Genomic DNA, 17,257 nt, shown 5'->3' on the forward strand with positions numbered 1-17,257 from the left:
CTTTTCTTCAGCTAACTCCTCCTACAGTTTCCATAGTGTAATAAAATTGATATTATTACAAAAGAGCCACATTCTTGTTTTTTAAAAATAAAACATAAAGGTCGACCCAAAACTCATATAATCAAAACGTTTATTTTTTTTTAAATTTTAAATTAATGTATTTGTAACAATATTTAATAGAGTTCCTAATATTTTTCTGGCCGATACAAAATCAACAAAACATCGTTGCGATAGGTTTGACTAGTATAAACTATTTTTGTCACTCGAAGATTGTTGACATATGAGTCATTACCCACTTGCTACTCTACCTTGAAGCATCGATCTGCGTGTCTGCTATATCATTGTACTAGCTTAATACGTATTTTTGAAAAAGTTTACCTCGTCTGAATCCATCAAGCTGCAGTTGACGGAGAGTGATAAGATGAAGTTGGTGTTCGAAGAGCTTAGATCGGCTGAATTTCACATACCATCGACGTTTCCAACCAGCGTTAGAACAGGTCATAATAAGATACTCGTCGACGCCAAACGTGGCCACAACATGTCGTCGAAACTAGGTAGGAGACGCCGAGATTTATCAGTCGTTGTCAGTTGAACAATCGTCTAAGTTACTTCAGCAGCCCAAAGAGATCGGACCAAACTTACTACCATCCAGTCCACCGGAAAACAATATGCCCGTAGCGAACTATGCAGGAAAAACGTTTCGTCATTACATGTCGCTGGTCGACCATGCGATTAGTTCCCCCGTTGTGGATACACCGGACAGAGTTGACACGACAACGTGTACGTCAGAGCCGGAACTTCGGGTAACATCGGCTGGGATCCTGAAGACAAGCGAATTCGGTGGCTGCATAGATAAAAGATTAATGGGTGGCTGTCGGTGGTCCTCAGCACCGAACATCCTTCTACGTTGTTCACCGATGGACCAACCAGAACCCGAAACGCATGACAAATGTAGTGAAGTCACTCGTCAGGTCCTGGAGTTGTTGGCCAGCGAGCCTATACATCCCAAACGGCGTCGCACAATTTGGAGCCGGACGAAGAAATTCGTCCGGCGCATGTTGTGTTGCGCCGTTTAGGGTTAGGTTAAAAGTACGTGAGCAAAAAAAAAAAAAATAAATGTTAGTTGCATATACAGTTGTATATTCAATTGAAAAAGTTATACAGACAAAAGAGTATATTTTTCTTGTTCAATAAAATTATTTAATACAAAGACAATATTATCAAACTTTATTTATTTGTATTAAAATTGATATTTAAATAGTTCCTAAATTAGATTCTTAACAATTATATCTTATATTACTTAAAATATGTCTTAAATAAAGTAAAAACTAATTAAAGTAAAAGTGAAGTGCTCGAGTTGATGGACTCCAAAGATAATCTTACTTACAAAATTGATATCATTACCTACATAAACTATTTATTGTGGTAATATCAATTAATGTCCCTGACAAATTTGCTAATGCATTTAAAAATATTACCTAGTTACTAGTTATACATTTAAACTAAAATATTATAATGGAACTATAACGATAGCAGTGTTTACATTGAAAAAAAAATGTGAAAGAGATCTTTAGTTAAAAAAAAATAGATTTATTATAATCGACCTAACTATAGGCTCTAATTTTGGTGTTCGGTAGACCAAAGGCACTGTCAAGACTTTTATTACAATTCTATTGAATTAATAAAAATACAAAAATTACCAGTTCTTTACAAGTGTAATGTCTTGGTAATAATATGTGTTAAAAGTTTCACGACTACGAGCAGCACTCGTCAAAAATATTAAAAATTGGCCAGATCTTAATACTCAATATGACAACAAATGAGCAAAACCAGAAGACAATATGCTTATATAAAAAAAATAGGCCGTAAAATGGTATAGCACAATATAGTCATTAAATTTCTAGATTCCACTTAGTTGTACATCAATCAAAATTATCAATTATATGGAATTATATGGACATATGGATTACATAGTATTCACTAAAATTATATTATATACTATTATAGTATAATATCAAACAAATTTGTAATAAATAAAATATTACAAGCATGTGGTAAAGTATGCATTGTAATAACTATAAAAAATGAATGTATATAATTAAAAGAATACGAAAAATAGTATAAACATTTTTAAAAGAAAATGATCTAAAAATATAGTTTCAAGTGAGCAAATATTTGAATAGATAAATAAATGAAGAAATCAAGAAAATATGTCCTAAAAATTAACGGTGCCACAAAAATAAATTACTTATACAACTATTCAAAGGAAGTAAGATTATTAATTCTCTGGCTGTTTGGATATTCCATTGTTTGTTGTTCTCTGGCAGCTGCTTTTTGTAACATGGTTTTGGTTTTGCTCAATAAATAACATTTTTTTTCTAACTGGATCTTTAAATTCTCATTTTCTGTGAAAACAGCTTCATACTGTGAATGATAGTCTTGTAATTGCTGTTCCAACTGAGTACATTTTTCACTAGCATCCAAATAATAGCTTTGTGTAGTCTGAAGTTCACTTTGTAATTTTTCCACATAACTCTGTTCATAACAATAATTTAATAATATTAGTAGCAATGTTATTTTTATCATTTATGTAATTAGGTCTAGTGTGTTGGAAAATACTGAAAATATTCCCATTTAAAAAATGTTCACAACATGTTTATATAGTGAAATCTGTGGGTTAAAATCAAAAGTTTGTTGTGTTATTACCTATATCTGTATAAAAGTGAAATTATATTCTTTCAATTTTTAAAAATTCTGTTTTTGAGAATTTTCAATTAAAACACAGTTCTAAGTTCTATGATGTAGAGAAGACATCTTCTCTAGTCTCTACATTATGCTACATTCAGAAAATAATAAAAGGTACCTTATCATCAATATTAGTAACTACACGTTCAAGCGATAAGTTTTTATTTTCCTCTTTTAGTTTATCTACAGCAGTTCTTAACATTATTACTAAACGTTCTAATTTTGCTGTACGCTTATTATCTGTATTAGGATAATCTGAATCTGAACTTAAGCTGGATACGCCACTCCTAAAATTAATATTTATTGCTTGATTGATTGATTCAATTATTTTAATAAAGTTTGACATAAAAACATACAGATTATCTGTCAATTGCAAACGATCAACAATTTTTTGTAGTCTAGCGTTTTCTTCTTCAAGTGTAGCTTTAGTTTTCAATAATCTACTTTTACTGTCCTTTAATGTTTCCACTTCTTTAATTAAAGCATTACTTCCACCCTAAAACAAATACATAATGATATACAAAGTTTTACATTTCTTATTATTTTTTTTTTTTTTTAAATTAAATGTCAATATACTTTTTGTAATAGTTCCAAGGTTGATATTTTTCGACGCAGTTCAACAACAACTTCAGCTAGTGATGTACCACCGGACATCATTTCTTTAGCAGTACGCAAAGTATATAACTCATTTGACAATCTATCTTTTTCTAAAGTCAATTCATCAACTAGACTATTTGCCAATGCACTCGATTGGACTGCAGCTAACCACAAATAGTTTCATTTAAATCATGTACCTACTTACTAATTATACAAATTACAGTGTATAATTTATTTACCATTGGCCAATTTTAGCTTTAGCTCTAAAGCATTTCTATCCTTTTCCATTCGCATTAAATTATCTCTCAACCTTTGATTATTCAGACGAAGTGAATCACATTCTCTAGTAATATCTAATAATTGATTTTGTATTCTTTCATTTGTTACTTGACGTCTTTTATTCATCTCCCACTTACCAACTTGTTCATCAGACTAAAAATTTTGATAAAAAAGTTAAAACAGTGATTTATATTCACAATAATCATAATTCATCAAATAAATTTCTAAATAGCAAGCAAAACAAACATAAATAATTTATCGATTATAAATTTAATATGTAGTTATTCTTTTATTCTATACTTTCTTGGTCTTGATGTTAACTAAAAATAAGAACTTTTTTTTTAAAGCTGAGGGTACCGATACTAATATTTGTTATTATTTAAAATATATAATAAATATTAAAACCTTTAATTTTCGTAGCATTTTGTTTTGTTCATCTTTTTTTTTATAATCATCAAGTTGTACTTCTAATGTTTTTATTTTCTTTAATAGTGCTTCTTCTTTAACAACTGACATGGCTTCATCTCGTTTTCCTCCAGTAGGAGGCCTAAAATAGAATATCCTTTAAATATTTAAACGAAAAAATTGCTTCATACATTTTTATACCTGTAAATTAATTGCTGCCTTAATTTCTGTATTTCTGATTTATCTTCTTTTTCACGTCTTTCAAAATCATTCAATTTCTTTTTCATTTTGTCTACTTCAACTCTCAGTCGGTCTCTTTGAGCTGGTAGGGTATCTCTTCTATTTTGATATCCCATTATAATTTCGTTAAGTCTAATAATTTCAGCATCCTTTTCTTTTGAGTCGTCTTCAGATTTCATTTGTTCCATTTCTTTAAGTCTTCTTTCAGCTACACCACTCCAGTGTTCTTTTTCTGAATTTGCTTGGTTAAGATCGTCATCAGCTTGTTTAATTCTATCTTCCAGATCAGTTATCCGGAGCATGTATTGATTTACAACTGATTTAATATTACTTGAATGAATAGGAGATGAAATATCTTTTTGTGATCTTTAAAATGTTTAAATAATTAAATTAACATCAAATACACACTATACATAGTGTAACAGAAAGATATGACTACATATCTGATATATGATATTTATCATAGCTTTCTGTTACACCTTGCATGTATGCTGTATAATATAATAATACGTATACAAAAATACATATGTTTCATCAACTTTATTCCAGCAATTATTATAGATCAAAAACACTAAACTGTTCTTATTTTGCTTCGCATTTCTCTCTCAACTATATGGAGTCAGCCGCCAGTGCCGCAACTAGAGACGAAAGGGCCCAGGTGCAAATAACGTTATGGAGCCTCCTATGTTGAACCTTTAAGACTGAAAAAGGTCCGCTTATTATAATAATAGGGCCCTTTTGAGGGCGCATCACCCCTAATACCCTCGCTAATTGTGGTGCTGCCAGCCGCCCTCGTCAAACACCATTATAGGGCTCTGTCCTACCACCTTATTACTAACTTGAATTTTGTACACTTCATCATTTCCTATCTTCATCCTCTGAGTCTTGCTCCATTAACTTTTTATTTCTTTCTCCAAAATCATATTTTTACTTATTCTTAGTCCTTTTACCTCTAGCACTGTTCTCCACTTTTCTAATGTCTTGTTCACTTATTCCAGGTTTTCTCTTACTAACAAAATATTATCTGCAAACATCATGCCCCATGGCACCTCATACAGTATAATGTATATCTTTCGTAATGTTGTCCATTACCAAGAGCATTGAGATGAATCCTGCTGCACACCTACCTACTAACTGCTATTATTTTGATTATTCCCCTTCACTCATTAATTTTGTTGTTGCCCCTTCATAAATATTCTCTATTACTTTCACATACACCTTGAGTACTTCTTACTTTCTTTACGTCCATAACAAAGTGCTATACTCTAATAAATAAAAAGATAATAAATAATGAAACTTGCTTTTCTCTAATACTAAAACTGTGGACTTCAGCATTTTTTTGTAATTCAATTATTTCCTTTGTATGATCTTCTCGACATTCTTTTAATAACTCTTGAAGTCTATTTATAGTTTCTTCTTTTTGACTAATAATTGTTTCTAAGCTTTCTATTGTGGCCAATAAAGCAGGATTTTGAGTATCAGTTTCAGGAATGTCATTAGATGCCAATTCAACAGTCAATTTCCTAATATGATCATCTTTTTCAAATATTTCTTTTTCTAGACAAACTTTAGCATCTTCCAGTTCTTTCAAGGAAGTTTGTAATTTTTTGATAGTTGAATTATAAGTTTCTTTTTCAATGAGAATATTTTTATTTGCCTATATAATACATGTTGTTTATTATATATTATCTTAAATATAATTAATTATTAGTATTTCAGACTTTTACTTACAATTGTTAACTGTTTATTAAGATCTTCTAATTTTCCTTCTAAAGTCCTAAAGCTATTTTCTGATTGCACACTAATTTGTTTATCTAGTGTTTTTGGTTTGGATTTTGTATCATTTGAGAATTCCTGGATTCCCCATGATAGATAGTTATGCATACAATCAGAGTCCATTCGCATGATTTCTTTCTCAAGACTTTCAATAAAACAATCTTGCTTTTCAATGCGTTCTGTGAAAAGTTGATTTTTTTTTTGTAAATCATTGCAGGTTAATTGGACTTTAAGCTCCTGAAATAGTTTTTAAATTATTTACTATAATAATAAATCAACTTTAATTATTTTGGTTACCTTTAATTGTAGTTGTGTGTACTTTGAACGATAATCTTCAGTGTTCTTTGTTGGAATAAAGACTATTTCATCAACATCGTTTGGCTTATCGTCATACACCCAATTTCTATAAGTTATTGTTAATGCTTCTTCTAGTTTTTGTTTGTGATAAACCCAAATTTGTTCAGACACTAAAGGTACAGTTCCATGATAACGTCTTTGTAACTCAAAAATTATCTTTTCTAATCGTCTGGAAAATATTATGTTTTACCAATAAATTAAGTTTTCATTAACTCTATCAACTTACGATATTTTTGTTCTGTAATGTAGAGTTATTGATTCATGTTGTTCTAAAATTCTATCATTTTTACATTCTAAGCCAGCAATATTGGCTTGTTGATCTTGTATTATAGTCTTAAGTTTTGTTTCTTCAACAGAAGCTGCCATTAGATTGACTTCATGATTTGCAATCTCACGCATTAATTTGTCTGTAAATGTTCATTAAAATGTTTTTAAGATAAATTATGTAAGTTAATAAAAAAGTTTGTCAAACCGATTGTTGCTTTTTCATCACTCAAAGCTTGAAGTTCAATGACACGTCTCTGCATTACATCATGTTGATGGTCTAATCGTTTGTGATGTTGCTCAAGGTCATGTACTTGATTTTGAGCTATTTCTAGTATTCTCAATAATCTAGTTCTTTCTCCGATAGCTTCTTCCTAACACCAAACAAATATTAAAATATAAATATAATTGATAAATGGCATAGGTAATATTTTTTTTTTTTTTTATATAAAGTTTATTAAGGCTTCAACAACAAAGATTTTTAGCCTATAGGTAATATTATAACATATAATTTACTTACTAAACTATTATGGGCATCTTTTAATTGGTTTGACACTTTAGCATGTTCTGATTCATCTACCATATTAACTGTTGTTTCCCGTAACCGCACTTCTTCAGTTTGGCATTGTAAATTTGCTTCAAGCATATCACAAAGGTTTTGCTCGAGGCTTTTACATCTAGATTCCATTTCTTCCATTTGATCTGAAAAATACATATTTTTTTATTAATTCATTTACAATTTTTTTATTCAATTAACTCAAAATATAATACAATAAATAATTAGTAATAACCTTTTAAAAGAGAATACATTTTTTCAGAATGTTCAGCTCGTTGTTTAGAAATTATATTTTCCGCCTTTAAGGATGTTAGTTCATCATCTGTTCCATAAAAATTTGCTACTTCGATCACAAAATGTGACCGTTGATCTTTTAAGACAGTAACTTCTGTCATTAATCTTTCTAATGATAATTTTAATGTATCCTCCTAAGATAAAATTTATTTTTATACTATTTAAACTTATTTAAACTATTATAGAACTACCTTACAAGATATTGCTTAAGCAATTTAATACATAAATATATAGTGGTACACATCATGTCCTTGTGAATAATAAAGTATAAATATTTATAGGATGTCAGTGAACTATTTATTTTCTCCCTCTAGCCTACGTGCAACAGACAAAACACATTTACACAGAATCATTTTTTTAATGGTTTTGAGTAATCTTAAAGTAAAATCACCCATTACAAAAACGATTGAGAATCATTTATTTGAGGGTATGACATATTGATTTGTTGAAATATTGCCTCAAAACAATCATTTTATTTTACAACAATTATTTTTATTTTGAAAATAAAAATAAAACAGATAAATCATACTGTCAAAAATATTATCATTTATAATTTTTGTAATATGTGATTAGTATCTAAGATTACTCAAAAATCATAAAAAATTATTTTAGGTGAAAGCATTTTATCTATATATGCTGTGTGTTGGTCTGAGAGAGAAAACAAATAATGCAATTATATTGCTCTTAAATAACTGAAAAAGTTCATACTTAAAACTATTAATTTCAGCTAATCATTAATTTATAAATTACACACCTTAAACAAAACTAAATGCAATATTTCTCTGTGTTTAGCAGTCAAAACTTCAAAATCATTTTTCAGTATTTTATATTCACTTATGTCTACAACGTTTTTCATATGATTATTCAATTTTTTTATTTCATTTTTTTGTTCTTCCTAAGGTAATAAATAAAATATTAGATTCTAATTTTTAAACAAATAAATATGTATATTTTATATGCACTTGAATTTTTAATAAATTTTCCATTTCTTTGCTATAAGCTGCCTTTAATGTCCAAACATCTTCAACAGCTTTTTGTTTTTCTTTCTTTAACATTTGTTCTGCTTCGAGACAACATTGATACATTCGTTTAATCACTTGTAATTCTTCAGTTAATCCTGTAACTCTAATTATATGCTTTAATGTAAATATTAAATATATATGCACATAGGTAAGCATTATGAAAATAAAATTTTTACTTTATAACATTATAAGAAAGCTGACGTTTAATCTGATCTGGATCTTCAAGCATTGTTTTCCACGATTTTTCCAATTCAAGAAAACGTTCTCTCAAATCATTTTCCTTATTGGTATTTGTTTTTAGTTCTAGTTCTAATTTATCTACCAATAATTTTATTTTCTGTTTTTCACTATCATATTCATCATTTACTAATTTCATTTCATCTCGTAATTGTTGAAATTTATTTTGAAATAATTTTACTTCTTCTTCTAGTTGAAGGGATTTTTCTCGTTCAAACTGTAACTATAAGCATATTGTTATTGTAAATAAATAAAATGTAAGGAACAAACATTTTACTTCTCTGAGTTTTTCTGAAAGTTCATCTTCTTTTATTTCCTCTGATACATTATACTTATCAAGTTTTATTTCTTCTTTCTGCGCATTGATAAGTTCTTGTTTGGTTGCAGTTAGTGCATCACTGAGTAATAATTATAAGGTGATGATAGTTTGTAATATTTTTATTAAAAAGAAATTGGTTAAAAATTACTGTAGAGAATGAAGTTGGTGTCTTAGATTGGAGTTTACACCCTCCAAATTATTGATTCGAGCCAATAATCTCATGCCAGGTTGATACCATCCAGCTACATGTCTGGCATCCATAGCTTCTAAAAGTCTCTCTAAGCTTTGGCATTCAATCCGTACAACACTTAATCCTGAATTGTAACAACTATATTAATATAATTAATTATTGGCTAAGATGTTTTACATATATTAGGCTTATTATGAGTTAAGCTTAATAAACTTATAGAATAGATAATAATATACCTATCTACTTAAATATCAAATATTTAACACAAAATTTATACTTTTTTTTTATATTTTAATAATTGGTAATTATAGTGTGAGTTATTTAATTAAATACATAAACAATAGTAAGTTGGGTACCATCTTGATTATGTACACTATCAAGTATTTCATGCATTCCTTTTCTAAGTGATTCATTTTCTTCGATTAATTCTTTAACATTATCTTCAAGTTCAGATCCAATATCTATCTCTTGCTTGGAAATTTCAGATCTAATAGGAATTTTCCCTCTATCGTCTTCTCCATCTGAACTGGTATATTTAACGGACTCAGTAGATTTATTCAAACTACGATTCTGAAATACATATATTTAAATTAAAATAATCTTTCATTATTGTAAAAGGAAAAAAATTTACTTTTAATTTAAGATTAACAATAACTTCTTTGCATTCGTCCAGTTCTTTTTGTAACATAGTTATTTTTGTTTGTGCTTCTTTATGCCTAGCCATCATACCTTTTGGTCTCACAACATCATCCACTGACAAACCTAATTTTTCCTTCATGGCTAAGTTATCTTGCTCCAATAGATCAGCTTCCTGGTGAAGTAGATTGCTTGAATCTATAAGTTCTTTTATTTGATTATCTCGCACATCTAATTCTTGTTTTAGTTTTCTTATCTGTTCCGTTGCCTCTTCTAAGCCATATTCGCCAGATTCAAATTCACGAATACGTATTATTAATTTGCTTATCTATTAAAAAAAAAATAATAATGTTTATTTATGTGCTAAAAATATTAAATTAAAATATCCTTATGAAACATATATATATTTTTTATTAATTGAGATGGCAATAATTGTTTACATTACCGTGTTGTATCAAAATACTATTCAGGGATACAGAGTGATTCAAAATAATTATCACAATAATTTTTGTGATTGTTAATTTTACCCTAAGATTACTAAAAAACATTAAAAAAAATGATTTTCCTTGAATGCGTTTTGCCCGAGTTTCACGGACCAGAAAGAGTCAAAGAGAAAACAAATAGTGCACAGACATCCTCTTAAATAATAGTTGAGTTCAAAATATTGGTTAATATATAATTATATTTATTAATAGGCAGGTATTATAAGTTAATATTACATAATCTGAAATCTGTAACAAGGCAGCTTATTTCGACTTTAGGATTAACTTTGATATCCCTAATCAGTAATGACTAATGTCCATAAAGTAATAACACAGAATAACGAATATAATTATTCTGCAGTGTGAACTGTAAGCCTATAGGTATAGTTAGAGAGCCTTAAGCCTAAGGCTCTCTAGGTATAGTTATTTCTGCGTTAACAACCAACACGCCGTATTTTGAGAATGGGGAACACGAAAATAATACAATATTCGGTTAGAATAATACCTATTATAGTATTATCGCTGGCCAAATCGACGCGTCATTATAATACAATTTATTTAATATTATGGCAGACAAGAATATTAAATTTTATTAAAGGTATTAAAACAAGATACTTTTATTTAGATATAATACAAATTTATCGAAATGTCAACAGTAAAAATAAAAAAGATTTGTACTGATGTATCTCCCTCGTCCTCTTTTAATTACGCCCCTAAGGTAAGTACACTCGTTCCAAATCAACTTATTTATTATACTATACAATTTTTCAAAAAAGCCATAACTAGAAAAAATGGTGATTCTGATTTGAATAATTGAAGTTTGATACTTCCTGAATGGTGGGTAGGTATACCTATATAAAATCTTGAAGCATAAAAATGTTTAATGTCGAAAATTCGAAATTTCAATAAATTACCTAGTTATTAAAGGAAATATGGAGGTGTCATGGTCTGTGAATCACCATGTATGATACAAATGATTACAAGGTAATAAAATACAATTGCTTAGATATCTAATAATAATTACTAGGGTGCGGATTTTTTTGTAAAAAGATAATTACACGGATTTCTCAATTCTGATTAAAAAATACAGCGTTTCATAGATATCCCCTAAATAAAATAAAACCTATATTCATTATAATAATACATATTAAATTTGAATATATTTTGAAATAAATTAATTTTCTTAAATATTTTACCAATAAGTAGGTACGTTTTTCGTATTTTTATAATTGCCTGCCTATTAACAAGCATATATTGATAGTAATATTATTATGAGGTAAATATTATCAATCTGTTGTAAAACATATTAGAAAACGTCTTAATAAATAAGGTAAAATAAATAGATGAGTTTTTAATACCATAAACCTAATAGTTAATAACTATTAAACAATATCCATTACTCTATACTTTTATTTTTTGTACGATTAAAATTTTAAAAATGAATGTTAAGTAAAAACTGTTTATTAAAAGAGTTGTTTTTTAAAATACCTACACATATTGGATGGAACGACCACATAAATATTAACCTATTTTGACTTTCTATAATTTCTATATTACATAAAAATGTTTGCCCTAAAAATGACTATAAAAAGTTTTTCAATTATATTTAAATTTAATGTTACTTGTTCTGCTTTCTCGGTAGCATCTTCTTCTGCTTTTTGACTCTTTTCCAAACTCAATTCTAACTGCTCTTGTGTTTCAGATAATTTCGTTCGCAAGTCTTTTAGTTCGGGAGATTCTTTATTTTTAATAAGTCTATAAATATTATAATAAATTAAATCAAACTAATATAATCAACTTTTATGCAATATTTAGGTATTATACAAATCGTTATATAATTTTTTCTGTCGTTCAAGTGCAGCTGCACTCCGGTTTATATCATTGGTTGCTTGATGGACTTGTTTTTGGAATTCCAATATTTGGTCTTCTTGCCTGGCTACTGTCTAAAATAATCATTGTTATTGCTTAGGTACCTTGTGTGTAGAAATAAAGAAGCGTTGTCATTCTATAGTAAGAAATGTAGGTACTCGAAAAATATTTGTTGGGTCTTGGGTGTGCCTATCATTTATGATGTACTATATAAATATAGCATAGTTGCATAGAGTATTACAAAAAAGTGCTTAATACAAGCTAGATTTATATTCTATGTTGTGGATATCATTTTTGTAATATGGCCATTGGCCATCCTAATGACAGGTTGAATAAAACCAAAAACAATCGCTCGATATTTAAATGCATAAATCGTCTGTTGTGACTCGTGTCGTGTGCCATAACCGTATTATGATTGGCCGTCGTAATCATAGTATCATTCATTAACCCGACTAACCACGATGTACCGTGACATTTTCAGAGTTGGTCGACTTCAACTTTTTGACACGACACGACAGATGCTTAAACATGATTGTTTGGCCCATGGTTGGTCCATTAAATTTTGCTGAACCATTAAATTAATCAATATATATTCAACTTGGCAAAGTTGTAGATATTAATTAATATTTATATGATTATTAATTAATTATACATTTACGTATTGTAATTTGTAGACTTGTAGTTAAACTATATGGGTAATTTATAAAGTAATTAACATACTTCTTGAAGTTTTGCTAAATACGTATTTTGATTTTCAAATGAATCCGTTGATCCAATCCGTGATTTATAGTTCAAAATCTCTTCATCTTTTCTTGACAATAATTCCTAAAGTATTTTTAGAACAATTTTACTTGGAATAAATTTTCTTTGTTAAAGTAATTCATATGTTTACCGTTAATTGTTTTATTCTAGAGTCGAGCTCTTCGCCCAATTCATCAATTTGATCTTCGCATTTTTCTTTTTCTGCTACTAGTTCAGAAATTTGACTACGAAGACCCTTATCGTTCAATTCTAATGTTTTAATTTTATCTATGATATCATAGTTTGAATAGCTGAATTAGTAACAATCACAATAATTGTGGTACAATAATATATTCAGTGGTGGTAAAATTATATTGTTGTATGGGTGGGGCCGAGGCCCGAGAAGGATGAATGATTTTCTCTTCTTAAAATCTCGGCATATGACTTTTTTAGTTGAAAATTCAATTGATTGCAGGTATATGATACACAGGTAATGTTCTGTGATATGATCGTTAAATCGTAGTTGAAATTGTATGTTGTGTTATAACTAAAGACAGGGTTTTGCATAAAATGCATGTTGCTATTTTCAACATCATATACATGCAGTCAATGAGTGTTTACACATCATTACATACTTGATTGATTAAATATAAAAATTTTATAATGCATATTTTTGCATCATATTCTGCATATTTTTGCATATTTTAAGAGAGATAATATCCCTTTCATCAAGTTTGACCACCCCTGAATATATTCTAGTAATGTAGTATTTACCTACTGGCTACTATTTACTACGACAATACAGTAAAAATAATAATAAACCTGTGTATTCGTCCTGTAAACATTTCATATTTCCAAATTCAGCACTTAATGTATTCAAGTGTTGCGTAGCATTTTGAAGTTCATCCCTCGTGCTTGTTAGCAATTGTTTTAACATTCTATTTTCCTTTTCTGATATCTAAAATCATGAAATATTGTCAGTAGTTCAATCAGAATATTTTTGTAGCGAGACTCGGGAGGGTCGCAATTAATACATTTCTTTGAGTTACATGTTTTTTCTAACATGCATTTGAAAATCTTAACATGAATTATGTTAATACGTTTAATTATTTGCATCAAGGTTGGTACTAAAAATAAATTTAAATTAAAATGTTTTTATTAATAATAAGTACTACATGTAGTATATAGGTACTAATATACATGCTATAGTACTACACAGTGTCGCATACAGGATTTAATTTCTGGTGGGGTTATAGAAATCCTGAGTCGGGATTCTCAACACTAAAATTAATAATACTAATTCTACACACATACTTATATTTCGGGGGGGAGGGAGGGGGGGGGGTTACAACATACGATATAATTCAATCTAATTAAATTATACCTCGATGTCGTTAAGTAATTGTGTAATATGTTGGTTCTTTTGTCTGACAGATTCTGTTAAATCTCTAAATCTTTCAGCCATAGTCAAGTTATCTTCAATAGGTTGATCATCTAGTTGACGTCCAGAAATATCATCTTGTACAGCATCAAGTTCTCGGCGAAGAAAATCTCTTTCATTTTCGACCTTTGATAATTGTGCAGATATCTATAAGTATAATAAATACATAATTTAAAAAAACGGGTAAGTGGGTAATGATCTGTCCTATATTATAGGTGTCTAAAGAGTCACTGAAAATGGATGTGTTAACATTGAATTCAACAATCATTCTATATTAATTAATTTGAGCTTTCGGTAAATTTGTTTTGTTAAATGAATAGGAAATCTCAAGAAGAATCTTGTATAAACATTTTAAATCTTCAATACTTGAACAGAGAAATTTTTTTATGAATTTCTTATTAAAAAAAAATAGCCAATTTTCGTGATTTTGATGAATTTTGTCAACATTTTTACTTCAGGCCCGCATAAAAAATTATTGTGGAATTATGATCAAATTTATTTTTAATTTCCATCAGCCAAAACATAACGAGGAACGTTGTATTACATTTTGAAGTTTTTTGACATAGCAAAAAAATGTTTATCGACAATAATTAAAAAAAGCTCATAAAACTCGAAATTGTCTTATATCTAAAAATAGCTCAAAATGATCGCAATATTTCGGCAATTTTATATTGAATAGAAATTTTTAATATAAAAATTTTATGAAAATGTATTATATCTACCTAATCATATCGCTAAAATACAAAATCGATTTTTTTCGAAAACTGATCTCGAGTAAAAATCTCAATTTCTCTCCTTAATTGTTTGTTTGTTTTTCCTAACGCTTCTGAAAACCATTTTTACAACTATAGTTTTTACTCTTGAACCCCCCCCCCCAAAGTACCAAATAGATTCAGTTTCCTACCAAAAAGATGCTGTTGAAGAAAATCGAAGGAGTTTTAGTACCTCAAAGGTGATGACAGACAAAAAAAAAACACACATCATTGTAAAATCAACACATTCATCGCTCCGCTCAGAATTTTAAATCATTAGATATTTTTTTATTGCATTTTACAAAGTAAATAATAATAATCTATATTTTATGACCTTATCCAGTTCTTTGACTTTAAAATCAACTTCTTGTTTTTGTTGTTGAACATCCGATGACAAACGTTCATTTTCTAATTCGAGCCTTGTCAATTCCTTTCGGATTACTTCTGTTTCTAGATAAACAGTTGAAATGCATATAAATTAAATCAATATTAACTAATCAAGTATCAATCCAATTAAAAAATAACTTAGTAGGCCATTTGAATATTAAATATAGCCATATAGGTAGGTATTTGTAGCACTACATGTGTACACCGCTACTACCCAACTAACTTGTATTACCTAATAGTATATATATATATTTATAGTTTAAAATCGTATTTTTTATACAATCTGTATCATTTGACACAACAAGAATATAGACTAAAAGTAACAAATATGACGGATTCATTATTTTGATGAATAGTGGCACCCATTAAAGACACTTTCATAATAGTAGGGGCTGTAGAGAGGTATTAAATATTTAAACTTGAATAAAATTATAGTATGCTCAGATAGCTTGATTGCATTACCGATTGGCAATTGCCAATCGATTATCAATAAAATCGAAACATTACATCATTAAATCTAGTCGATAAATGTATATACTACAATAATAATGTATAGAAAATATAGGTAACAACCTACTGTTAACTATTCACAAAATAAAATTGTCCTGGGGTATAGTAAATTATCAATAATCATTCATCACTTACGGTCATTCTGAGATAAATCATCCACATTAATAGTTCTCGTTTCTTCCTCTTTTTTTAATCTTCTCGCTTCTTCTTCTCCTTGTTTAGTGGCCAAATCTTCAATTTCAGTCATCAGAGAATCGACCTTTATATTGTAAAATCAATCATAGTATATTTTAAATATCTATACGGAGTTTTATATTCGTCTTACTTGTTCTCCTTTATACATCAATATGCGTCGAAAAATGATAAACATGTTTTCACATTGTCGACGATCCAACTCGAAATCCAGTTGATCGCACTCAGTCACTGTGATTTCATCATACCACTGTTCCAGATCCTGTTCGTTCATATCATCTACAGAGACTGCTAACATTTTGCTTAATTCTAACTGTACCATTTTTGTGTTTTACTTAGATCACTTAACTATTACTATTTACTGTTATACATGCACACGTGATATTAAACATAATCTAAAACAATAGAAAAATAAATTTTTATTTTTAATGTTTCAAATATTCTGGCACATAACAACAACAACAAACTAATTGTTATGATTTCAGAGTTGCCTTAGCAACACGCTATAATACTATATTTTTACAACTTACAACGTGTATATCGTATACGCTATATAGTATGCAACCAATAACCATATATTATACAATATATCCGATAACTAAACAATAACACGTCATTCATAAAGGCTTATAATATTCATAATAAGGCCTATGCAGTAGGTGACTCTGTATTACCTGAAGGGATCAACAAATTATTAATAGCTTTCTAAAATATAAAACATCCTAATAAAATATTTTGTTTTAGGTATCATCAATTTGTTTTTGTACATGCAGGTATAAAAAAGGTTTATAATTATAATTTGTAACTATAATGTTTATTTTACCTATATAAAAATGTTACTACAATAATTATTTAGAGTTTAGGGTGTTTAGACACATATCATTAAGAACCAATATCAACTTTTGAGCAAATAGAAATATACCAAACAATAGGTAGGTACCATCTATAATCAATGGTATTATATTA

General features: G+C 28.7%; 1 protein-coding gene across 2 annotated transcripts; it reads right to left on the reverse strand.

Moving 5' to 3' along the window:
- Nucleotides 1-1,119: 1,119 nt before the first annotated feature.
- Nucleotides 1,120-16,756, reverse strand: LOC111035867 (centrosomal protein of 290 kDa-like). Of its 2 annotated transcripts, none has more exons than XM_022317678.1 (30): nucleotides 16,425-16,613; nucleotides 16,235-16,358; nucleotides 15,537-15,652; nucleotides 14,394-14,597; nucleotides 13,832-13,967; nucleotides 13,161-13,297; nucleotides 12,989-13,093; nucleotides 12,224-12,342; nucleotides 12,022-12,154; nucleotides 9,913-10,245; nucleotides 9,638-9,851; nucleotides 9,240-9,405; nucleotides 9,050-9,170; nucleotides 8,712-8,995; nucleotides 8,476-8,638; nucleotides 8,268-8,408; nucleotides 7,455-7,647; nucleotides 7,184-7,365; nucleotides 6,872-7,037; nucleotides 6,626-6,806; nucleotides 6,340-6,568; nucleotides 5,998-6,279; nucleotides 5,568-5,923; nucleotides 4,228-4,632; nucleotides 4,027-4,168; nucleotides 3,582-3,774; nucleotides 3,322-3,506; nucleotides 3,102-3,241; nucleotides 2,864-3,032; nucleotides 1,120-2,535 (listed from the first exon to the last, which is right to left on the reverse strand). In XM_022317678.1, exons 1-30 carry the CDS (start codon nucleotides 16,611-16,613, stop codon nucleotides 2,257-2,259), a joined length of 5,787 nt encoding a protein of 1,928 aa, XP_022173370.1. In that variant the 3' UTR covers nucleotides 1,120-2,256. The 2 variants fall into 2 exon arrangements, with proteins under 2 accessions (XP_022173370.1, XP_022173371.1); XM_022317679.1 differs by having other exon boundaries at nucleotides 2,257-2,535; nucleotides 8,712-8,989; nucleotides 16,425-16,756.
- Nucleotides 16,757-17,257: the final 501 nt, after the last annotated feature.

Source organism: Myzus persicae, unplaced genomic scaffold, assembly GCF_001856785.1.
Source record: "Myzus persicae strain clone G006 unplaced genomic scaffold, MPER_G0061.0, whole genome shotgun sequence".
NCBI classification, from domain to species: domain Eukaryota; kingdom Metazoa; phylum Arthropoda; class Insecta; order Hemiptera; family Aphididae; genus Myzus; species Myzus persicae.